General features: G+C 46.1%; 1 protein-coding gene across 1 annotated transcript in view; it reads right to left on the bottom strand.

Moving 5' to 3' along the window:
- paplna (papilin a, proteoglycan-like sulfated glycoprotein) overlaps nt 1-26,313 on the bottom strand; it is a 499,040-nt gene that overhangs the window by 11,237 nt on the left and 461,490 nt on the right. The window contains exons 8-13 of the mRNA XM_041214175.1: nt 18,259-18,431; nt 13,793-13,919; nt 12,403-12,529; nt 7,085-7,150; nt 3,959-4,166; nt 2,548-2,724 (exon numbers count right to left, since the gene is read on the bottom strand). Of these exons, the coding sequence (XP_041070109.1) occupies nt 2,548-2,724; nt 3,959-4,166; nt 7,085-7,150; nt 12,403-12,529; nt 13,793-13,919; nt 18,259-18,431 (878 nt within the window). The remainder of the gene's footprint in view (nt 1-2,547; nt 2,725-3,958; nt 4,167-7,084; nt 7,151-12,402; nt 12,530-13,792; nt 13,920-18,258; nt 18,432-26,313) is intronic.

The following is a 26,313-nucleotide window of genomic DNA, read 5'->3' as shown; positions in this document are numbered from 1 at the left end:
GTCTCCTGCTGGGTTTCAGTCCGATAGACAGTGTCTCCTGCTGGGTTTCAGTCCTATAGATCCAGTCTCCTGCTGGGTTTCAGTCCTATAGATCCAGTCTCCTGCTGGGTTTCAGTCCTATAGACACTGCCTCTTGCTGGGTTTCAGTTCTATAGATACTGTCTCCTGTTGGGCTGCAGATCTACAGAAACTCTCTCCTGCTGGGTTTCAGTCCTATAGATCCAGTCTCCTGCTGGGTTTCAGTCCTATAGATACTGTCTCCTGCTGGGTTTCAGTCCTATAGACACTGTCTCCTGCTGGGTTTCAGTCCTATAGACACTGTCTCCTGATGGGTTTCAGTCCTATAGACACTGTCTCCTGATGGGTTTCAGTCCTATAGACTCTGTCTCCTGCTGGGTTTCAGTCCTATAGACATTGTTTCCTGCTGGGTTTCAGTCCAATAGACGCTGTCTCCTGCTGGGTTTCAGTCTTATAGACACTGTCTCCTGCTGGGTTTCAGTCTTATAGACACGGTCTCCTGCTGAGTTTCAGTCCAATAGATACTGTCTCCTGCTGGGTTTCAGTCCTATAGACACTGTCTCCTGCTGGGTTTCAGTCCAATAGACACTGTCTCCTGCTGGGTTTCAGTCCAATAGACACTGTCTCCTGCTGGGTTTCAGTCCAATAGACACTGTCTCCTGCTGGGTTTCAGTCCTATAGACACTGTCTCCTGCTGGGTTTCAGTCCAATAGATACTGTCTCCTGCTGGGTTTCAGTCCAATAGATACTGTCTCCTGCTGGGTTTCAGTCCTATAGACACTGTCTCCTGCTGGGTTTCAGTCCTATAGACACTGTCTCCTGTTGAGTTTCAGTCCTATAGACACTGTCTCCTGCTGAGTTTCAGTCCTATAGACACTGTCTCCTGCTGGGTTTCAGTCCTCTTGACACTGTCTCCTGCTGGTTTTCAGTCCTTTGGACACTGTCTCATGTTGGGCTGCCAACTGATATACACTGTCTCCTGTTGTGTTTCAGTCCTATGGGAACTGTCTCCTGTTGGGCATCAGACCTTTAGACACTGTAGCCTGTTCGGTTTCAGTCCTTTAGGCACTGTCTCCTGCTGGGATTCAGTCCTATAGACACTGTCTCGTGCTGGGTTTCAGTCCTATAGACACTGTCTGCTGCTAGATTTCAGTGCTATAGACATTGGGCTGCAGTGCTGTAGACACTGTCACATGTTGCATTTCAGTCCAATAGATACTGTCTCCTATTGGGTTTCAGTCATATATACACTATCTCCTGTTGGGCTGCAGTCCTATATACACTATCTCCTGTTGGGCTGCAGTCCCATAGACACTATCTCCTATTGGGCTGCAGTCCCATAGACACTATCTCCTGTTGGGCTGCAGTCCCATAGACACTATCTCCTGTTGGGCTGCAGTCCCATAGACAATATCTCCTGTTGGGCTGCAGTCCCATAGACACTGTCCCCTGTTGGGTTTCAACTCTGTAGATCCTGTCCCCTGTTGGGTTTCACCATGTAGATCCTGTCCCCTGTTGGGTTTCAACCCTGTAGATCCTGTCCCCTGTTGGGTTTCAACCCTGTAGATCCTGTCTCCTGTTAGTATCTACGGGGTTGAAACCTAACAAGAGACAGTATCTACGGGGTTGAAACCTGTCTCCTGTTGGGTTTCAATCCTGTAGATACTGTCTCCTGTTGGGTTTCAGTCCTATAGACACCAGGTGCCCCCTGCATTTACCAAATGTCAGTTAGGTTCCTTACCCCCTGGATGCAGTAGCAGTGGGCAGTCGGTGTGGGGGAGGGGGTGGTGGGGGTTAGAAAATCAGCCATCTCTTCCATCCATGATGTATGTAGGAAAATGTGGCCTATGAACACAAACAGGCTCAGCTGGTATTTATTTGGGATTTCGCATCATACAGGCCCAAAGATAGTCAATTCATCAGGGCAAGGATCCCAAGGCTTATTCATACTCCTGCACCCGTAACACAAAGAGAGTCCTCAGCTCCACATAGAACAAAACTGCAGCAAAAACACATGGGCAAAGTCAGGAAGCTAAGAGCCAAATATAGAGGCATTGGAGAAGGTACAAATATGATATACAAGAACAATACCAGAACTGAGAGTTTTTAACCCTTAGAAGAGACTGAACAGACTGTGGCTTCCTTCTCTAGATAAGACTGAGGGCAATCTAATAGAGGTCTTTAAAGTTGCGCAGGAATTCCTGAGGTTAGATGTAAGGAATATATTTCCATTTGAGGGGAAGTCCAGAATTAGGAGCCCATAAATACAAGGTAGTCACTAATATTTCCAGTAAGGAACTCAAGGGAAACTTCTTTATCCAGCGTGGTGAGAATGTGGAACACACTAACATAGTGAACAATTAGGGTGAATAGCATTGATGGATTTAAAGGGAACCATGATAAACACATATGCATACACTGATTGGGTTAGTTGAAATAGGGTGGGAGGAGGCTGGTCTGGAAATACCAGGACAGACCAGTTGGGCAGAATGGCCAGTTTCTGTGCTGTAAAGTCAATGTAACACTTACCGAGTTCCAGGCCCCAATATACCATGAGAAGACATCTTTGCAGGCATCGAGCACGCAGGCCTGAGCTACCGAGGGCTTCGACTGAGAAGAGCAGACAAAGTCTGGAAGCTGGTTACCTGACTGTAACACGCATGATACAGACCTGGTCTGAATCCCCTCACCACATGTTACAGAACACTGCAACAGAGCAAAGGAAGTACTTTCAGAATTAAAAATAAGCACAACCAACAAACCAAGAGGCAGGCTGCTAGGAACTTTGTTTAAAAGGAACAAAGGAACAGGAGGAGCCCATGTACTCACCTTTGCTCTATATCTCTTGATACCTTATAAGGAGTGGGGTGTCCTGTTAATAAATGTACATTGTGCAAGTAGATTTGACAGTAGCTGGATATCTAAAGAGAGAAGAAGCAGCACAGACATGATAGACCAAATGGCCTCCTTCTGTTCTGTGATATCCTTTGATTATGAAGCGCAGTCACTGTTGTTTCATAGACTCAAACTGTACCTCTGAACTTTTCACTGCCATGGACTATAACCCAGCTTTACACAATCTTGAATAAGTGGGTCTCTTTCTTTCAGAATCATCTTACTGAGATGTCACTGATGATTAGGCTGACACTCCCACTGATGTACTGAGAGAGTGTTGCACTGTTGGAGGTGTTGTCTTTCAGAAGAAATGTTAAGGCGAGGCCCTGCCTGACCTCTAATGTGGATGTAAAAGATCCCAGGGCGCTAAGGTCATCAAGTCTGGCTGGACATATTCCAGCAGGTTGCATCACAGGACCACCTGCCTTCAACTATTCCCGCCATTGGTCGACTAACATGCCCTTCCTCACGATGCACCAGCTCTCCACAGCCAATCAGAAAGCAGGCAGACTCTTTGTTACCTGATTGTTTGAGTGGCAAGATTCATCAAGTCTTTTTCCCATTGCAGATATTTTCTTTGATGAGCAAAACTCTTTTAAAAAATGTTTTTAAGTGCTTTTCTTTAATGATCCTATAACTGTTTTCTCCAGAATTGCTCGCAGAAGTGTCCTGGAGATTAGTCTTTAATTTCTGGAGACTCCAGAGCATTTCTGGAGGGTTGGCAACTTGTAAGAAGAGCAGGGGAGTTATTCACAGTGTCCTGGCTAATATTTATCCCTCAACCAATTTCACTAAAACAGATTATCTAGTCATTATAATATTTGTGGGATCTTGCTGTGCATCAATTGGCTGCCATGCCACGTCCCTATATTACAACAGTGACTACACTTCAGAAGTATTTCACTGGCAATAAAGTACTTTGAGATGTCCTGAAGGCATGGAAGGTGCCAAAGAACTGCAAGTTCTTCCTTTACTCAAACCTGTCATTGTGGAGCACTGGAAGATGGGTTAGCAGAGTGAACCAAAACTAGTTTCTGAGACATACCTCAGACCAACGGCTAGAGCTCCATGTCGCACACTGGAGCATGTTGCAGGCTTGCCGGCTGGGCGGTTTCACCGTGACTGCAGCACATTCCACATCATCCCGAACTGTCTCCCCGCGACTCCCCTCTGACAGGGTACAGAACACGGACCGGGTCTGCACCCCTCCCCCGCATGTTACTGAGCAAGTGCTCCACTCTCCTGTCTTCCAGCTGAATGATCAATCCAGAATTAATGTCAACATAAAGAAACAGGCAATCCTCATTCTCCGCAAAGCTTTTAACTGATTCCACCCCAGCCAGGAGTTCTTGATAACAAGTGATTTACAAACTTGGACGGGCCACGGTTTGATATAGGGGCTGGCTATCGATGGAGATATGACATCTGAGGACCAGGTATAGTCAGATTGTGCTATACATTAGGGCAGGGATATGTGGGACATTGTGAAGAAATGGCAGACATCCAACAATACATGAACAAAAATGATTAAAGTTCTGTGTAATTCTAGGAACAGCCTCGGGATCTTTTCTTTCAAAAGAAGGCTGCTGAGGGGTTACCTAATAGAGGCCTTAAAAATTATGAAGGTGTTCAATGGGGTAGATGTAGAGAGCAAGTTTCCATTTGTGGGGAGTCCAAAAATAGGGCCTTAAATAAAAGGCAGTCACCAATAAATCCAATTGGGAAGTCAGAAGAAAATTCTTTATCCAGAGGGCGGTGAGAGGGTCAACGTTGCTACCACGTGGAGTGATTGAGGTGAATAGGTGCAGAAACATTTAAGAGGAATCTAGATAAGTACATGAGGGAGAAAAATAGAAAAAGTAGAAAGTTTGTCTATCGAGTTAGGATGGTGGGAGGCTTATGAGAAGCATAACTGCATAATATCTGTTGCTGAGTTGCAAGTTCAATTCAATTCTCTATAAAATTAAATTGAAACTTGAAACCATGGAAATGGTAAATGTTGCATGCACTCCCATGACCTACACCTAACCTCCTCTACAGGGTAAATACAGGTCACGGAACTCTGATTGTTAATTAACTATGTAATCCAAAAACCAAGAAAGTCACACAGCTCTAGCATTCTGATCAACATCACACATTTGGATTCAAAGAGCAAGGACATGGAAAAAGATGCAACACTTTCTCAGTCAGTGATTTCCATTTCAGCAAAACACACAATGAAAGAACTATCAGGGAAATCACAGCCCTCTGGAAAGGAAGACTGGGAAGTTAAATAGTGACTTTTAGGTACAAAACCATTCTGGAACTGGCATTAATGATTGGGAGGAAATGAGAGGCTAAGATGTAGCTCTTGGGGAAAAGACAGACATGCACACAGACTCACACACACAGGCAGGCGTACAGACACACACAGTGACAGGCATATGCACACAGACACACACACACAAAGGCGTACACACACTGACATATGCACAAACACAGACATGTATGCACACAGACACACACACTGACATATGCACGTATGCAGACACACACATACACAGAGACATGCACACAGATACACACGGAAAGACAGAAATGCACACGTGCACACTGACTTATGCATGCACACAGACCAATGCACACGCATACAGACACACGCGCACACAGACACACGCGCACAGACATGCACGCACACAGAGGCACAGATAGACACATGCAGATAGACAGATACACCTATACAGATGCTCCACTCACAGACAGGCACACGCGCACAGAGAGATGCGTGAGCACTGACACAAGCACATAGGCAGAGAAACGCACAGAGACACATGCACACAGGTACTTGCACACAGAAAGGCATGCATACAGATGCTCACACTCACACAGATGCATGTGCCCAGACAGACACACATGCAGACAGATGAATGCAGACAGACAGATGCATGCAAAAAAAACGCAGGTGCAATTAGACACATGCATAGACAGATGCATATACACAGACGTCCATGCACAAACAGATGAATGCAGACAGCTGCACATGCATACGAACAGATGCATGTGCACAAACAGATGCACGAGCAAACAGATGCACACGCACAGAAAAACACACATGCAGGCAGAAGCAGATGCACAGACACATGTGCGCACAGATGCACGTGTGCAGACAGACACATGCACAGACAGATGCACATGGACCGACAGACATGCACAGACAGGTCCATGCAGACTGACAAATGTGCAAGGGCAGGCAGATACACGCGGACAGACAGATGCATGCGCACAGGCAGATGCATGCGTACGGATACTCGCACGCACACAGATAGGCACGTGCACGGATAGGCACACGTGCACAGACAGATGCATATGCACCGATAGACACGCGCACAGACAGGCACATGTGCACGGATGGATGCATGTGCACAGTCAGATGCTTGCAGACAGACACATGCACGCAGACAGGCAGATGCAAGTGCAAAGACATGTGTATCTCCTATGGAATTGCTGATTGTTTGTGAGGTCGAGGAAGTGGGGCAATCGGCATCCTGTGAATTGACAGGAGGGAGAAGGATGGACTCCTGAAATTTGGCAGCAGTGGGGAATGTTTGACGCAGGTGCATTGGATCAAAAGAAGGAAAGAATGCAAGAATGAATATTTGATTTCTTTTCTGCAAATAAATTTAAGATTCTTATTGTTTCCAATTCACTGCTGGATTACAGAATGAATTCTTTTGTTAGTTGAAAGGTTTAAATATGTCTAAACAGACCTCCCCCGGTGTGTGGGAGTACACTTAAAATTGTTGGAGTTGTCATTGAGCTGAGTACAGGCTGGTAATAAATACGTGACTCATTGCGAAGCAGGAAAACTATTGAAACTCACCTTGTACCTGGTTCTGTAGAAACACAAATTGCATACTGAAAGGTACAGACAGACACCACACCCCAATCTGCTGTGTAAGGAACTCTGATCATCTCTAATGCAAGATAGCAGCCCACCAGGGAAAAGCACAGGCTGTAACACTGCCAGCCCTCAGGCCCCATACACCAAGCAAGCTCTAATTCCACTATAAAGCACAACACACTTTGCCTAAACTCTACTAAGCAAAAGAAAATGTCAATTAAGAAACATTTTGCTCCCCCTTGATTTAATCATCTGGCCATGTGCCTATCCCATAGCAGCTGCCTTGGTTACCTGTAAGCTCTCGCCATCACGCACTGGTTCCAAGTCCATGCACTCGGTCGATTTATGAATGAAATCCTTACACATAGAATAAATGTTTGCTTTTAAAAATTTTTGATAAGATTTGACTCAATTCCAATATACGATTCATACAATGTTGGCCTAACAACAAAGCATATTTTTGTGTTTAAAACAGGGGTAGGCCATTCAGCCTCTCAAATCTGTTCCACCATTCAATTAAGTCAAACGTCCAAGGATCGAATCTTGGCCCCCTCCTATTTCTCATCTAGATGCTGCCCTTTAGTGGCAATACCCGAATACACAGTGATAGTTTTTACATGTACGCTGACAACAGCCAGCTCTACCTCACTGCTGCCTCTCTCAAAGCCTCCACTGCTGCTAAACTATCTGACTGCTTATCTAAAAAGGTGAGCAGAAATTTCCTCCATTTAAATATTGGAAGGCTAAGCCATTGTTTTTGGTCCACTCTTCAATCTCCATTCCTTAGCTAGCAACTCCATCCCTCTGATACTGAACCTTGGTGTCATATGTGACCCTGAAATGAGCTTCCAGCCACATATTGGCACCATCACTAAAAAACATTGGGAATGTTAACTCCCTCGGGATGGTTGGGAGTGTTATTACTCCAGAGCCGTTGGCCATATTATTATCCGTAGAACCATAGAAAAGTTACAGCACAGAAGGAGGCCATTCGTCCCATCTTGTCCATGCCAGCCCAAGGACACCCAGGTGCCTTTTCTAATCCCACCTTCCTGCATCCAGCCCATAGCCCTGCAGCTTACAGCACTTAAGGTGCAGATCCAGCCAGATATTTCGGGAGTGTTATTACTGACGAAAATATTGGGATGTTATTACCCCCAGAATTATTGGGAGTATTATTACCCCTAGTTATATTGGGAGTATTATTACCCCTGAAAATATTGGGAATATTATTATCCCTAGAAATATTGGGAGTGTTATTGCCCACCGAAGTACTGGCGGTGTGATTACCCCGGAAATATATTGGGAGTGTTATTACCCCTGGAAATGTTGGGACTGTTATTACCGCCGGATATATCGGGAGCGTTATTCCCCCTGGATATATTGGGGGTGTTATTCCCCTCAGAAATATTGGGGGTGTGATTACCCCGGAAATATGTTGGGGGTGTTATTAGCCCTGGAAATATCAGGAATGTTATTACCCCTGGAAATATCAGGAGTGTTATTACCCCTGGAAATATCAGGAGTGTGATTATTCCAGAAATAAACCGGGGGCGTTATTACCCCTGGAAACATCGGGGGCGTTATTACCCTGGAAATATCGGGAGTGTGATTACCCTGGAGATATCAAGAATGTTATTACCCTGGAAATACCGGGAATGTTATTACCACTGGAAATATTGGGAGTGTTATTCACAGAATCACAGAGTGCAGAAGAGGCCCCTTGGCCCATCGAGTCTGCATCAACACATGAGAAACACCTGACCTACCTAACCTAATCCCATTTACCAGCACTTGGCTCATAGTCTTGAATGTTATGACGTGCCAAGTGCTCATCCAGGTGCTTTTTAAAGGATGTGAGGCAACCCGCCTCCACCACCCTCCCAGGCAGCGCATTCCAGGCCCTCACCACCCTCTGGGTAAAAATGCTTTTCCTCACATCCCCCCTAAACTTCCTGCCCCTCATATTGAACTTGTGTCCCCTCGTGACTGACCCTTCAACCAAGGGGAACAGCTGCTCCCTATCCACCCTGTCCATGCCCCCCATAATCTTGTACACCTCGATCAGGTCACCCCTCAGTCTTTTCTGCTGCAACGAAAACAACCCAAGTCTATCCAACCTCTCTTCATAACTTAAATGTTTCATCCCAGACAACATCCTGGTGAATCTCCTCTGCATCCCCTCCAGTGCAATCACATCCTTCCTATAATGTGGCAACCAGAACTGCCAGTTGTGGCCTCACCAAGGTTCTATACAACTCCAACATGACCTCCCTGCTTTTGTAATCTATGCCTCGATTGATAAAGGCAAGTGTCCCATATGCCTTTTTCACCACCCCACTAACATGCCCCTCCGCCTTCCGAGATCAATGGACACACACACCAAAGTCTCTTTGTTCCTCAGAACTTCTTAGTGTCATACCATTCATTGAATACTTCCTTGTCAAATTACTCCTTCCAAAGTGTATCACCTCACACTTTTCAGGGTTAAATTCCATCTGCCACTTATCTGCCCATTTGACCATCCCGTCTATAGCTTCCTGTAGCCCAAGACACTCAACCTCACTGTTAACCACCCGACCAATCTTTGTGTCATCCACAAACTTACTAATCCTATCCCCACATAGTCATCTATGTTGTTTATATAAATGACGAATAATAAGGGACCCAGCACAGATCCCTGTGGTACGCCACTGGACACTGGCTTCCAGTCACTAAAGCAGCCTTCTGTCATCACCCACTGTCTCCAACAACTAAGACAATTTTGAATCCACCTTATCAAATTACCCTGTATCCCGTGTGCATTTGCCTTCAAGTCTCCCATGTGGGACCTTGTCAAAGTCTTTGCCGAAATCCATATAAAATACATCAACTGAACTACCCTCATCAAAACACCTGGTCACCTCCTCAAAAAATTGAATCAAATTTGTTAGGCATGACCTCTCTCTGACAAAGCCATGCTGACTATCCCTGATCAAACCTTGCCTCTCCAAGTGGAGATAGATTCTCTCCATCAGAATTTTCTCCAATAGTTTCCCTACCACTGATGTGAGACTCACTGGCCTGTATTTCCCTGGCTTACCTCTACAATCCTTCTTAAATAGCAGAACCACATTAGCTGTTCTCCAGTTCTCTGGCACCTCCCCCATGGCTAGAGAGGAATTAAAAATTTGGATCAGAGCCCCTGCGATCTCCTCCCTTGCCTCCCTCAGCATTCTGGGACACAAATCATCCGGACCTGGAGATTTGTCCACTTTTCAGCCTGCCAACACCTCCAATACTGAGTCACTACCCATATCAATTTGCTCAAGAACCTTGCAGTCTCTCTCCCCTAGTTCCATACCTTCATCCTCATTCTCTTGGGTGAAGATGGATGTGAAGTATTCATTCACCACTCTACTAATGTCCTCTGGCTCCACCCATAGATTGCCCCCTTGGTCCCGAATGGGCCCTACCCTTTCCCTGGTTATCCTCTTCCCATTGATATACTTATAGAATATCTTGGGATTTTCCCTATTTTTACCAGCCAGAGCTTTCTCATATCCCCCCTTTGCTCTCCTAATTGCTTTTTTAAGCTCCACCTTGCACTTTCTGTGTTCCACTAATGCCTCCACTGATTTGCTCCCCTTGTACCTGCTAAAAGCCTCTCTTTTCCTTCTCATCGTATCCTGAATATCTCTGGTCATCCATGGTTCTCTGGGCTTGTTACTCCTTCCTATCACCCTTGAGGGAACATGTTGAGCATGTACCCTCCCCATTTCCTTTTTGAACGCCTCCCACTGCTCTTTTGTAGATTTCCCCACAAATAGCTGTTCTCAGTCTACCTTGGCCTTATTTTACTAAAATCCGCTCTCCCACAATCCAAAACATTTTTTGGCAACTTGTCTATTTCTTTGTCTATAACAAGCTTAAACTGTACCATGTTGTGACTGCTGTCACTAAAATGCTCCCCCACCACCACCTGTCTGGCTTCATTCCCCAGAATTAGGCCCACCTCTTTGTTCTTTTGTCAGTGACATCTTTTGGTTATCTCCACCTATTACTGGTTGCTTGTCCCAACAAACCCCACCACCCCCACCTCACCTAAACCAGCTTATATTTCACCCCTTTCCTATTTTTACTTAGTGCTGTTGAAGGATCATGAGGACTCGAAACATCAGCTGTGCTCTCCTCCGCCGATGCTGCCAGACCTGCTGAGTTTTTCCAGGTATTTCTGTTTGTGTTTTTGTTTTGGATTTCCAGCATCTCCAGTGTTTTGTTTTTATCTCTGCGCCATCCCTTGTCGGACCCTCTACATATTGACCTAAAAAGTTCTCCTGTACACATTTCAAGAAATCCACTTCATCCATGCCCTTAGCACCACGTCTATCCCAATGAATGTTGGGAAAGTTGAAATCACCTAATATAAATTTCCTTATTGTTATTGTTTTTACACACCTTCGCAATTTGTGCATATATTTGCTCCTCAATTTCCTGCTGACTATCTAGGGGTCTATAATAAAAACCTAACAATGTGGCTGCCCCTTTTTTATTCCTAAGCTCTATCCACAAAGCTTCATTCGATACCCCCCCCCGCACCCCCACACCCCCGCCACCACCCCCCGCAACCCCCCCCCCCCACCCCCCCCAAGATATCGTCTCTCCTTTCTGCAATAACTGACTCCTTAATTAATAATGCAATGCCTCCTCCTCTTTTACCCCCTCTCCTGTCTCGCCTGAAGGTTCTATATCCCGGAATGCTGAGCTGCCAATCCTGTCCCTCCCTCAACCAAGTCTCAATGATGGCTACTGTAAAATTCCACATGTCAATCCTCACCCTTAACTCATCTGTTTTCCCTGTAATACTCCTGGCATTAAAGTAGAGGCCACCCAGCCTTGCCTTACTCCTGTGAAACTTAATGCAGCTGTACTCCCTCTGACTTGATTGTTTTACTGTATTATGTTGTGTCCCTATTTTGCTAACATTCTGTGTCCCCTCCCCCTGCCAAATTAGTTTAAACTCCCAACAGCACTAGCAAACCCTCCCGCAAGGATGTTAGAAATGCTCTGGTTCAGATGTAGATGCTTGTACAGATCCCACCTTCCCCAGAAACAGTCCCAGTGATCCGGGAATCTAAAATCCTCCCTCCTGCACCAACTATTAAGCCACATATTCGTTTGTGCTATTCTCCTATTTCTGAGCTTGCTAGCAGTGGCACTGGGAGTAATCCAGAGATTACAATCCGAGACGTCTTGCTCTTTAGTCTACTGCCTAACTCCCTGAATTCTTGGTGCAATATCAGAAGTGTTATTACCTCCGGAAATATCAGGACTGTTATTACCTTCAGAAATAGCAGGCGTGTTATTCCTGCTGAAAACATTGGGAGTGTTATTACGCCTGGAAATCTTGGGATGTTATTACTCTGGAAATGTTGGGAGTATTATTACCCCCGGAAGTATTGGGAGTATTATTACCCCCTGAAATGTCGGGAGTGATATTACCTCTGGAACCATTGGGAGTGTTATCACCCTCAGAACATTTGGGGATGTTATTAACTGCTGAGCAATGGGTGAAGCCTGTAATATCCAAGTTGTTGTATAGTGTTAAGCTCAGACTGATGCTTCCTCACCGTTTAGTCCGTGGACAGGATTGGGCATTGCAGGTTTTGTTGCTGGTCGGCTGTACTTGGCTTCTGCATAAATAATCAGGATAGGCTTCACTGTCGATGGTGCAAAACACAAGCCGTGTCTGATAACCTGTGTAATAATAGGGAAGGAAACAGTTCAGGGAGGACGGTGGAGCACAGGACGAGAACTCAAACCCCTCATGCCATCACAAAGGGATTCAATAAGGTTCCTTTATTCCATTATCACCCACTATACTCAATAGATTTACTGAGGTGGATGAAAGTTTTACAAGGGTACAAACCAATTTTCTGTTTGCACAAGTTGTATAAATACCCACAGTACTTTCGTTCTTTCAGAAGCAGAAACAGAGAGAACCAGTATTTATATAAACATTGTTCCAGAGTCCCGGAGGCAATTTCTTTTCTTTATCTCAAGATCAAGGAAGGAAAAAAGAGACACACAAAATTACTTATTTCAGCAAAAAAAGATCTCCCACTCTAACTAAAAGTTTGTCCAAAGGAAAATAAGCAACACACATCAGGAAATTCTTTCATGTCTCACTGTAACTGCCTGGCATCAGTGAACTCTGATAACCGAATTGAATGTTGCACAAATCGAAGGAATCTTCAGTTGGGATGAACCATCAAAAAAGATCACTTCCACTCACAAGGATAATTAGAAGTGGACTTGTGCCTGAAACTTTCTGAGGCAGACGGTTACAGGTTCGAGCCTACCCTAGCACCCAAGTACTGAATCTTGAAGTGATGCACTTCAACACAGCACTGAGAGAGCACCGCACTTTTGGAAGTTTCCATCAGGTATTCAATGGCGGCCTCACCTGCTTGTTAATGTGGATGCTAAAGATCTTGGTAGCATCAGTGGCTGAAAGGCAAGAAAGAAAGACTTGTATTTCCTTAGTGCCTTTCACAACCCCAGGACATTCCAAAATGTCTTACAGCCAATTAAATACTTTTGAAGTGTTTCTGTTTTTGTGCTGTTAATTGAAAGATAGATACTGGCCAGGACACCGGGGAGAACTCTCCTGCTCTTCTTTAAAATAGTGCCATGACATATTTTACTTTCACCCAAGCGAGCAGATTAGGCCTAGGTTTAAGATCCCCTCTGAAAGATAGCACCTCCAATAGGGGGAATTCTTCCAGTAATTGGAACTTCACCATCTGGACCTACCTCTTTGGCCAAGCTTTTGGTTATCTGTCCTTATCTTTCCTCATTTGGCTCAGTGTCATATTTTTGTCAGATAACATTCATGTGTTTTAACACATTAAAGGTGTAATACAAGTTGTTTTTGTTCTATTTTCAAATATAAAATGTTTCACTTAATTAAGACACAGGAAGATTTAAGAAGAAATTTCAACACCTGCAGTCACTCACCACCCCCACACTCTTTGCTGCACAAACTCCAAGACCCAACACTCCAGAAGTAACCTTGTGGTTGTCTCCGGTACCGTGATTGATAATATTCGTAATCAATTCCTCGATTGGACTCTTGGCTAATGATCTGAAAACATACAAGATCTCATTTCATATATAATGCCTTGAGTTCAGTACAGCAAACGGAAATTTTCCCCTTAATCCTGTAAAACGATCCCTGCTTAAGTAACATGGAGAAAAAAGGCTGCACAGTCCAATGTATCCCAGGTGGACATGAGCACATTTGCAGCACGAAGACCAGCAGGGATCAGCTGGGCCGAATAGCCTGATTCTGCACTGCACACACTATACAACACAGGAATGTGAGGCAGTATCAAATTCTATAGCAATCTTTAATAGATCCCTGCTCCGGCTGAGAGAGGCTGGAGGAATTTTCTTTCTGGAAGGGGCAAAGAATAATGGAGTTTGAGGAAACAAGGATGAAGTGACTGGAAGCTAACACACACCCAGCTCTAGTGACCACAGTGACCCTGGAAACAGGTGGAACGTAATGTAACTTCAATTAGTAGTGAAAGCAGAGCAGAACAGGTGTGTAAACGAGGGCCAGGAAGGTTCTGGACCTATAATTGGGTAAATCAGGCAGGGAGGCAAATCAGTTGAGGCAGACAGGGTGAGTAAACCATGGATAAACCAAATGGGTGGGGTGGTGATAAACAAGGCAAATTTAAATCAGGTGGGAATAAACCAGGGAGAGGGGCTAAACCAGGGAGAGAGGCTAAACCAGGGAGCAAGGATAAGCAGGGGAGGATAAACCAGGGAGGGAGGATAAACCAGGGATAGAGAATAAACTGGGGAGGAAGGATAAACGAGGAGAGTAGCGATAAATCTGGGGAGGGGGAATAAACTGGGGATAGGGGAATAAACTGGGGATAGGGGATAAACTGGGCAGGGGGGAGATAGCATGCAGCAGGGGTTTAGCCAGGCCGAGAAAGGGATAAACCAGGGTGGGTAGGAATAAGCCGGCGGCGATGGATAAGCTGGAGAAGTGGATAAAACCAGGAGAAGGGATGGGGGGTTGGGAGCATGGGTGGGGCTGGAGGTTTGGAGATCTTGGGAGCATAGGATCCAAGGGCAGAGGACCTGGAACGGCTGCAGATGGGGCTTCTACCAGCTGTGGGGCACACGGACTTGGGAGGATGTATTCCCCGTCAACTTGTTGGATGGCAGGAAGCAAAACATCACCATATGAAGCCTTAGCGGTAACCGGATATAGGTCTTTAAAACAATGAATGGGTTGAATAGGATAGATGTAGAGGGGATGTTTCCACTTGTGGGAGAAACTGAAACTAGGGTTCATAAATACCAGATAAGACAGTCACTATTAAATCTAATAGTGAAATAAGGAGAATGTCTTTACTCAGAGAGTGGTTTGAATGTGGTACTTGCTACCGCAGGAAGTGGTTGAGACAAATCGTTTGGATGCTTTCAAAAAGAAACTAGATGAGTACATGAGAGAAAGGGATATAGAAAGATATACTGAAAGACTGAGATGAGGGAGATGGATTGGGAGGAGACTCATATGAAGTAACTTCAATAGAATAAACCAGGAAGGGAAGGGGAGGGGCAGGGGGAAGGGGAAGGGGAGGGGCGGGGGAAGGGGAAGGGGAGGGGCGGGGGGAAGGGGGTGTAGGGGGTGGGGTGGGGAGGGAGGGTGGAGGGTGGAGGGAGAGTGGGAGGGGGGTGTGAGGGCCAGGGAGTGAGGGGGGATGGGAGGGGGGTGGGAGGGGGATGTGAGGGCCAGGGAGCAGAGGGTCCAGGGCGCAGAAGGCACAGGATTATGAAGAGTCTGGGGCGTTGGCAGGTCTGGGAAGCGGAGGACATGGGGTAGAAGGCCATGGGGAAGGGGGAGGGCCTGGGGGTTGGAGAGCCTTAGAGACCGATGGCTAATCTGATTGATGGGCAATTCCCCAGTCCCTGCAGCAACAGCACTGCAGTGGACAGAAGAGGAAGTTCAGGAGGATGTCGGAGCCTATGTTCAGGGAACGGAGGCTCAGGTAAGGTCAAGGGGTCCCAGGACAGGAAGGGTAGGGGAGGCGGGAAGGTGGCGATCAGGGTCTTGGAGGGGAGGATGGGGCCAAAGGGAGTTCCAGAGACCAATGGACTTTGAGGGTCAGAAAGCGACTTGCACCTTCCCCCATGCCAGCTCAATCCTCCCGCCAGCCTAAAAATTGAGGCTGGGTGGGAATCATCTGAGGCTTTGCCCCGCTCAGTGTAAAATTGTTGTGTGAGGGAATCCCATCCCTTCAATTCATTCTCCCACCCCCCCCCCCCCCCCCCCCCCCCCGCCACCCCCAACCCTGTCCCGGCCTAAAAACCCACCAGTGGTGAAATGTAAAATTCTGGCCCAAGGCTGTTCAATCTTTCCTGATAGCTCTAATTCATCAGCTCTCGTGCTGACCTATGATACCACTTTCATGATTTGCTTACTTGTATCTCTTTGTTCTTCCAAGCCAATCAATTTCTTACTTTGTAGGATGTACATGATATTTCCATTTTTGTTACCAAAGTGCATCACCTTACAAGCTCATTTGCCATTTAATTACCCAGGTTGCAAATTTTCTGATGTCTTACATTATGTCACATCCTACCTCAGTGTGAGCGACACCACTCTGCATGTATCATCTGCAAATTTTGATGTTGAGTTTTTTGGTCCAAATCATTAATGTTAATTATTAAAAATCCTCGTACTGATACTCAGAGAGCGCTGATTTCTCTCTTCCTTCATTCAGAACAATCTAAGCTTTTCTTTCTATTCTTTAGCCAATTTGCTATCATTTAGCTGTTTGTTCCCTGACTCCACATGCTCTCATCTTCATCATGAACCCACCATCTGGCACTTTAACAAAGGCCTTTTGTACATCCAAGTTTATGGTTTATCTACTGTGTTACCCTTATCTACATTACCTCTTTAAAGAATTCAGTAAGGTTGGTCAAGTATGGCTTTCAGAATCCTTGCTGACTATGTTCCATTATATTTTCTGTCTCTGGATGCTCATCTATCACTTCTTTTAAGATATGCTGTCCACTAATCATCTGGCACTTTCTCCTCTTCTTTAGATCTTAGATATATACATATATCAATTAGTGCCTCTGCTAACTGCTACCTGGTGTGCATCTGGGTGCATACCATCTGGACCTGGGGCCTTAGCCTCTTTAAGTTTTATTAATGTGACAATTATTTCTCCCTTTCTATCCCAACTATATTAATATTCTTTTTAAGCTCACACTCTCATGATGTGTATATTTCATTATCTTATTTCATAAAAACTAAGGTGAGTTATTTAATACTTCTGTCATTTCTCTGCTATTATCCATGAGTTTATGTTGCTCATCCTTTAGGAGCCCTATCCTTACTTTCACTTTCCTTTTATTATTTGTGTCTTTAGAACACTATTATTTATTTTTATATTCTTTAATAATCTTATTTCACAAATTTTCTTTGACTTTCTGATAATTTAAAAACATCTCCCTTAAATTCTTCATTTTCCTTTTAGTCCTCATCTCCTTTATTATCAAAGTAATTCTTCGATGTCTTTTTCTTTAGTTTTTTTTCCCCCTTAGTTCTTTATTTATTCACCATGCCCCATTTTGTTGGCTTTTACTGGAATACATTTCTCGAATTCTATTGATTCCACTTTTAAAGATTTTCTGCTTTTTCTTACTGTTTTTCAAGATTTCTCCCGGTTAACGTTCTTTAGTTCCACTCTCACTTCCTCATCATTTTCTGTTTTCCAATCTTTGTCCTATTTGTCCTTCCAGTCTTTGTCCTATTTATGTCACTGTCAATCCTAATCCTACCTGTGATCACGACTACTAAGATATTCCCCTACTCTTACTTGTTCTCCCGGTTCTGGTTCATTACCAATGGGCTCCGATAATAAATAAGCTCCAGCAATGATTCCTTCTCTTCAGCTCTGAAGAAGGGTCATACAGACGTGAAATGTTAACTTTGTTTCTCTCTCTCCACCGATGCTAAGTTTTTCCAGCATTTTTTTTTATTGTTTCAGATTTTCAACATCCGCAGTGTTTTGCTTTTATATTTATGATTCCTTTCTTGTTGGGCTTCTTACATACTGAACGAAAAAGAGTCTCCATGCATAGTAAAATCTTAAAAATCATAGAAAATTTACAACACAAGAGGTCATTTGGCCCATGTGTTCGGGCCAATCAAAACTCAATTCCCTTTCCTGTTTCACTCCTCTTCCTCTCAGTTTATCTGGGTCAAATTGAAATCTCCCATGATTAGTACTCTATGCCTGCTGCTCATCTTGTAAAATTCCCACTTGCTATTTGATGGACAATAGTATATCCCTCTTATGGTCATGAGTCCTTTCATATAACTCAATCGATATGGATTCTGTATCTTTCTTACTGTGAGTAACATACCATTTTATATTGACACTAACCTCCAGTATCAAGGGTTCAGAGGTTGGCCCTCGACCATGAATGACCTCTGAGGCTAGGTCACCCTCCGATCCCCTTTCGTAGTGTATGACAGTGTTGGCGATGTACAGAGCCCGGCTGAAGTCGATGGTCCAGTGACCGTTCAGGTAATACTCACCTCTCACATTCTTGATTGCTGCAAAGATTCAACACAAATAATGAGTATATTAAAATGACTGATGGCAACAATATAGGAATTGTGGAAGTGTGAAGGGGCTGTGGTGTGAATCGGATGCCGAGTGGAAATGGGGCACAGTCTGAATGGGGTTCTGTGGGGGCAAGGCGCGATTTGAATGCTCACGGTGTGAATCGGGCACTGGCAAAAACAGGCATAAGGGGAAACAATCTGACAATTTGCCATTCCTTGCTTGACACTGCTGGCAAAAAAACAATCTCACCCCAAAGTGTTTATTGTTTCTAGAATCAGCCATATAAAAGACTTGCATTTATACAGTGTTGTTCAGGACATCCCAAAGTACCTCACAGAAAATTAAGTTGTTTTGATATGTAGTCACTGTTCCAATGTGGGAAATGTGGCTGTCAATTTGTGCACAGCAGGCTCCCAAAAACAGCAATGAAATATATCCCTAATCTGTTTCTGTGATGTTGTTGACAGATAAATATTGCTCATGACACTGGAGAGGACTTCACCATTCATCTGCGAATACTTCCATGGGATATTTTACATCCACTTGAGCAGGTAGAAGGGTCCCCAGTTTAACATTTCATCTGAAAGACGGCACCTGCAACAGCACTCCTTTAATACTGTCCCTCAACAGTGCAATACTGGGTGGAATCGTCCCAGATTTGCGCTAAGTGCAGTAGCAGGCAGGAAAAAGGATGTTTTATCCGCCGTCTACAATGGCGGCTTTTCATGCCTTATCGTCCCAAACCCGCCTCATTAATCATGCATTCCTGGGAAACATGCAGTCTCACTGGCAGGCAGCCTCTGATTCGCCAGCCACACCATAACTGTGCCACTTCCTCACAGCAGGCGCCATATTTAAGTGCAGCCGCGGGCGCACCTCTCAATGCTTCCACCCAGGACTGCTGCACAGAAGACATGACCCAAAAGGCAAGAAGACAGTAGCCCCTGATTCAGTGACCCGTCTCTGGAACACCTTTTGGATGCCATGGAGGCCCACCGTGATGTCCTGTAACCCTGCTCTGGCCACAGGAGGGGCTGCAACATCACCAATCTGGCTTGGGAGGAGGTGGCCGCGGTGGTCACTGCCAATGCCCTTCAAAAGAGGACAGCCATCCAGTGCCAAAAGAGGATGAATGATCTCCATTTGGCCAGCGTAAGTCTCTCTTCTCATCACTCTCAACTCAGACACTCAAACCCACATCCACAGGGATCTCACTCACTTTCAGTTCAAGAGACATCACCATTCACTTTCTCTCACACACCTTCATTGTCCCCATTCTGTCCTGGCATCACTCACCACCCACACATGCCAGGCTTCCTTATCTTCTGGCCTGGCAGGCATCCTGCTTATACTCTCTCTATCTGTATTCATTCAGGACAAGCTGGCACACAGCTAAAGGGAGAGGTCACAGACCGGTGGAGGAATGCCTGAAATCAAGGTTCTCGTGGACTTTGAAAACAGAGCCAACCAGCTGGCCGGCGAGGATCTGGATCATTCCTGTGCTGATGGTGAGGTCAGCGCTGCTCTACCAAGTGAGGACCCAGCAGTGCAACATCCATCAAACAACCATACTGTGAGTGATGTGTCCTCTTTCACAAGCCACTGCCATGCACTAATTATCTCTCACAGGCACAATTGGGAAACAGCCAAGGGGGTCCACAACCCAGGTCCTCGACTCTAGTCTCGAAGATATCTCAGAAGAGGAATCTGCTGAAACCCTCAATGAAGATCTGTCACAGCTCTCACCCATATCCTACAGCAGTGCAGAGACACACACCTCGGTAGGATCAAGCTTTAGAGTAGCCTCAGGATCACAATCTGGTGAGCACATTGCACTGTCTGATCCACTGCTGATGGAGGCAGGGACTTCCCAGGTTTCTGGCACTTAAAGGACTACAGGAGACCAGAAATCTGCTGAGTCCAAGTTAGATGATGAACTTCTGGACTTGGTCATACCTCAGTTGTTGGAGCTGCAAAGCTTGGGAGCATCAGGAAGGGATGTTTGCTGCACTCTTCAGATTGCAAGGCACGATGGAGGAGTCCATCCGTCTTCAGGCTGAGGTGATAGCCCTGGTATGCCAACGCACCAAGGTCAGCACTGGTAGGATGGCAGCCATAGAGACCTTGGTTCAGGACATCGGTCCTATGGCTGATGCCATAGCTGGCCTCCAACAGTGTCAATGTGAGACGGGTGCGGGGCAGCTCGATCTCACTCCAGGAGTCAGCCAGGGGCCCTCAGGCACCCATAGGGAGGAGGATCAGCAGGTGTACACCCCGGGGCCAACCACCCAGGTGACTCTGGGAGTATCCGACCCATTCAAATGCCTTCTTCCTGTGACCCCAGTGGCTCCAGCTCCACAGGCTGAGGAGCTTCACACTGCCACACAGCAGGACCTGGAAGCAGGCTGGGGCTCTCCAGGCCTCAGTCCTCCAGAGGATGTCCATCAAGGTCAAACAGGGTGTATCAGTCAGCAGGCTGTCTCCTTCACTGTGGATGTCCAGGGACGACCAAGACGTAGTGGCTGAGTTAGGAAGGTTAAGAAGATGTAATTTTACAGCTTTGGCAGGGGTGTTAATCACTTGTACATAATGTACATTAATGTTATTAATAAACTCCCAAGAATGTCTAAGATAAAAGCAAAATACTGCGCATGCTGGGAATCTGAAACAAAAACAAAAAATGCTGGAAAAATTCAGCAGGTCTGACAGCATCTGTGGAGAGAAAGACAGAGTTAACTCTGTCTTTCTCTCCACAGATGCTGTCAGACTTGCTGAGTTTTTCCAGCATTTTTTGTTTTTGTCCCAAGAATGTCTCCTTGCCTATGGCTCCTGCTTCTGATGACCAGTGTTTGTGTCACTCAGATGTGAAACCTTGATACCTGCAAAGGATAAAGGCAGGTGTCTCAGGCCAGGGCCTCCTCCCTGTCCTCACTCCTCCCTGTCCTTCCCAGTATGCTGATGGTGCACCTTCACAATCACTGGATGCATCACACATGCCAGCTCCTCGATGGTGCTTATCTTTGCTGCCAGAATGTCCTGGGCCAGTGACACAGAGTTCCGTCATTCTGTCTGTGTGCTCCCAGCACCTTTGAGAGGTGGCCGGCCCCCCATGTCATCAATATCTGTGACTGGTGACAGTGTGGTCCTGAAGGGTTCAGCTCATGAAGGATGGTCATCTGCTGCATCTCCATGACAGGGGCTTTATCACAGAGGGTATGTGCGCTGCCTTCAGCAAGATAGAAATCAAACATTCACAGATGCAAAGTGATGATCTATGGGGTCACCTCACTGCATGTTGTCATCATCCTCCACAAATCTAGCAGCTATGATAGCCTCCCAAGTGTGCCTGCTTCATCTGGCCAGTACAATGGCCTCATCGCTGTCATCTTCACCTTTGAAGACCTCCTCACCGTCATCCCCGTCAATGTCCTCCATCTTCTCTTCAACCAGCTCCTCTCCCTGTTGAAGCAGCAGGTTGTGAAGGCCGCAGCGGGTGACAATGACGCGTTACACCCTCTGTGGATTGTTTTGCAGGGCTCCACCAGACCAGAGTGCAGGAGCCCCAATCGCCCCTTCTTCCTGAGAGTGCTGCTCCTCCTTCAGCCCAGCCAGGCATCTCCGTTGCTTGCTTCTCCTTCGTCTCTGCTCTCTGTAAGCCATGAGGCATACAGCTAGGTCACCAGGCTCCATGCTCATGTACTCTTCCTGCAGAATGAAAGAGAGAGATGTGTGGGTTATCTAAGAACCTCTCTTGGTTAAGTCCGAAGGCCCCTTAATGCATCCCGGAGAGTGCTGGCCACCACTTGGATGGCCAGAGTTTAGTGCGCTGCTTGGCTGCCCAAAACTGAACCCACCTCCACCTGTGTGATTGGTAGCAGCTTTGCCTACTGGACAGCATGCTGTGCTCTCAGCTCAGGTGCAGGCATTCTCCTAATGGCTGCACTGTTAGCTTGAACTTTCGGGGAGACTGGTCCAAGCCGGGATGATGACGTTGCAAGGGTCTGTGAGCGCCTCCACCAGTGACTGCTCCATGGCCAGCTTTAGCAAGGAAATTGTACAATGTGCCCAGTCATTCAATTGTTCTGCAGTCCACTAAAAACGCTCATTACTTTGCAGTCTGTGCTCGAGGGGTGAAAAGCTCTGGAGCATTTGGTGGCACTTTCAGGTCTCTGCGTTGCTTGAGTGGGCAGATAAATTAGAGGCCCGACTCCATGTATGTCAATGTGGCTGTGTCTGAACTCTCTCAGCTGCAGAGATTTCCCTAATACGTGGTTGTTTCCCTCCCCCACTCCAGCACGTGCTTGTGCATATCCATCAACTACAGTGTAGCCCTTGCCCCCCTCAACTCGCCTCAACCGCAGTGCAGCCCTTGCTCCAGCACCACATTGTCAGGCAGCCAGAAAAAGGCAACCTGTCTGTGCCCTCACCTGAATGTGCAGTGCCCCAACATTGAAGTCCAACAGGCAACCCTTGCGAGTGCAATGCAATGTTACTACGCCCTCATCTCCGAGTTCCCTTGAAGTACAGCTTGCCAGGTGCATGCTTTATAAATGCTGTTGTGAAACATGTCAGCGTGCTCAGATGATCGAGCGTGGGGGGTTGATTCCAATGAGCTGGGCTTATAATCACATGCAGGTGTACTACCATGAAGTTTTCAACGTGTGGCAGCAGGAAGCACAATCCACCATTGACAGGTGGTGCGGACGATTGCAAACTAGTTTCACGATGTCGTGAAACCAATTTTTGTCCTTCCCGCCATGACGCCTGACACCACTGGGCACAGAAAATTCTACCCATTGTCTGTCCTGTTGCAAATATCTAGTTTATAACTCATATGCTTCAGAATATAACGTTTACTTTAAGGAATTAAGATTGTAACTAGAAATTGGGGTTTTTGATTAAGAAACTGATAAGCAATCCTGAACTAAATGCAATTCAAACAAGCTTGGAGTTTATTACACTTACAAGTTTAGGGCCCATGTTAGTGTAAAAGGTCAGAGAAAGCAATTCTGGGAAGGAAAAACATAAAACTCTATTAGAGATGTAAATTATTCATATGGATTACAGAATCAGAGTTATGTTGAAGGTAAAATAATTTGTTTGCATTTCTGGCTGAATCATCCCAAAGCCTAGTGATAGTGATTAAGGGTGGAGTCTTAGTTAGAAGGCTCTTTTGTTTGATTTGTCTGTGTGTTTGTTGACAGAAACAAGTAGTTTAGTTTGGGAACAGACAGTGGCAGTTGTAGCCTTGTTTTGGCGAAGACTGCATCTCACTGGAAGATTTGCTCTAGCTTGCAGCTAGTAGAAGAAATCTAAAGTAGTCCTCACAGAGTCTTGTGGCAGAATGCAGTCAGCAGAGTTAGCTTGTAATGCTGTGGGAAGGTTTCTGCTGGCAACATGAACAAGGAATTGAGGCATCCACAGTAGTGAGGTCACTAAAGTAAAAGGTGGAGGGTCACATGGCCAAAAGCTAACAGGACAACTGTAGAATCTTACCTTGGAGGAATAGCTGGAATACTAAGGGCAACTAAAGTATATTCTGGAGAGCTGTGGCATACCTTTTGGGTTGGTTGCAGGATTGCAGGAAAAGTGAATGAACTTTCAAGATTTTTGAAATGAAGGAAACTCTTGGGGGGAAGTAAAAAGTAAAACTGAGTATATAGAATATGCCTTATAAACTAGGGTTAAGTACTTACTTTGTTTATTTTGTTATACGATAACATTTATTTTTGTTTAAAAATGTGAAATCTTGTGGTGTAGTTCTGTCGTTCAATTGATGTGTGTCTGGGTTTCTTCCTTAAATGTTAATGGTCCCTAACAGATCGTAACAATACTGACCCTCCGACAGTGCAGCATTTACTCACAACTGACCTTCAACTGTGCAGTGCTGCCTTAGTACTGCCCCTCTAACAGAGCAGCACCCCGTCAGTGCTGATGCTCCAACAGTACAGCGCTCCCTCAGTACTGCCCCTCACATGGGGCACAAATCACTCATGCCTGCAGCTCGAACAGCGCAGCTCTCCCTCAGTACTGCCCCTCTGACAATGCAGTGCTCTCACAGTACTGCCCCTCCAACGACTCTGCGCACACTCAGTACTGACCTCCCTCAACACTGACTCTTCAACAGTACAGCACTTCCTCAGTACTGCCGCTTTGTCAGTGCAGCACTCCCTCAGTCCTGCCCCTTGGCACAACAGTACTCCCTCAATACTGCCCCTCTGACAATACAGTACACGCTCAATACTACCCTTCTGACAGTACAGTACTCTCACATTACTGGTCCTCTGACAATGAAGCGCTCTCACAGTACTGACCCTCCAAAAACACAGCGCACCCTCAGTAGTGACACTAGGACAGTACAGCTCTCCTTCAACACTGACCCTTTGACAGTGCAGCACATCCTCTATACTGCCCCCCTGAGAGTGCAGCTCTCCCTAAATAGTGCCCCGCTGACAGTATGGTACTCCCTCAATACTGCCGCTCTGACAGTGCAACAATCCCTCAGTACTGCCCCTTTGAGAAGGTAAGCCTCCCTCATTACTGCTCCTTGACAGTTTAGTACTCCCTCAATACTGCCCCTTTGACAGTTCAGCACTCCCTCTGTGCTTCCCCTTGACAGCACAGTACTCCCTCAATACTGCTCCTCTGACAGAGCAGCACTCTCTCACTACTGCCCCTCTGATAGCACAGCACTCCCTCAGTACTGTCCCTTTGAAAATACAGCACTCCCTCAATAGTGACCCTCTGACAATGCAGTAGTCCCTCAATACTGCCCCTTTGACAATGCAGCACTCCCTCAACGCTAATCCTGTGAGAATGCAGCACTCCCTCAGTACTGCTCCTCTGACAGTACAGCGCACCCTCAATAATGCCCCTCTGACCGTGCAGCACTGCCTCAGTGCTGTCCCTTGACAGTACAGTACTCCCTCAATGCTGCCCCTCTGACAATACAGTATACCCTCAATACTGTCCCTTTGGCAATGCAGCACTCCCTCAATACAGCCCCTCTGACAATGTGGTACTCGCCAGTGCTGCCCCTTGACAGGGCAGCACTTGCACAATACTAGCCCTCTGACAAAGCGGTGCGCTGACAGCACTGCCTGTCCAACAACGCAGTGCACCCTCAGTACTAACCCCCGGACAATGCTGCACTCCCTCAGTGCTACCCCTCTGACAGTACAGCACTCCCTCAATACTGCCCCTCTGACATATAGCACTCCCTTACTATTGACCCTTCGACTGTGCAGCGTTTCCTATGTGCTGTCCCTTTGACAGGGCAACACTCGCTTAATACTGCCCCTTTGAGAGTGCAGCTCTCTGTAAATGCTGTCCTCTGACAGTATAGTACTCACTCAATGCTGCCCTCTGACAGTATAGCACTCCATCAGTACTCACTCTTACGCAGTGCAGCACTTCTTCAGTAATGCTCCTATGAAGAGTGCAGCACTGCCTCAATAATGCCGGCCTGAGAGTGCAGCACTTTTTCAGTACTGCCCCTTTACATTGCAGCATTCCCTGAAATACTACCCTTGACAATATAGTACACTCTCAATACTGCCTCTCTGATAGTACAGTGCTCTCACAGTACTGCCCCTTGACAGTGCAGCACTCCGTCCTGAATACTACCCTTCTCACAGTGTAGCACTCCCTTAATACTAACACTGAGAGTGCAGCAGTACCTTAGTACTACCCCTTGACAGTGCAGCACTCCTTTAATACTAACCCTCTTAGAGTGCAGCATTTCCTCAATACTGCCCCTTGAAAATACAGTGCACCCTCAATACTGCCCCTCTGACAGTAGAGTGCGCTCACAGTTCTGGCCCCCCTGGCAATGCTGTGCTCTCACAGTACTGCCCCTCCAACAATGCC

Source organism: Carcharodon carcharias, chromosome 20 (assembly GCF_017639515.1).
Source record: "Carcharodon carcharias isolate sCarCar2 chromosome 20, sCarCar2.pri, whole genome shotgun sequence".
In the NCBI taxonomy this organism is placed as follows: domain Eukaryota; kingdom Metazoa; phylum Chordata; class Chondrichthyes; order Lamniformes; family Lamnidae; genus Carcharodon; species Carcharodon carcharias.
The sequence above is the reverse complement of the archived record's forward strand: the minus strand, read 5'-3'. Positions and strand labels throughout refer to the sequence as shown.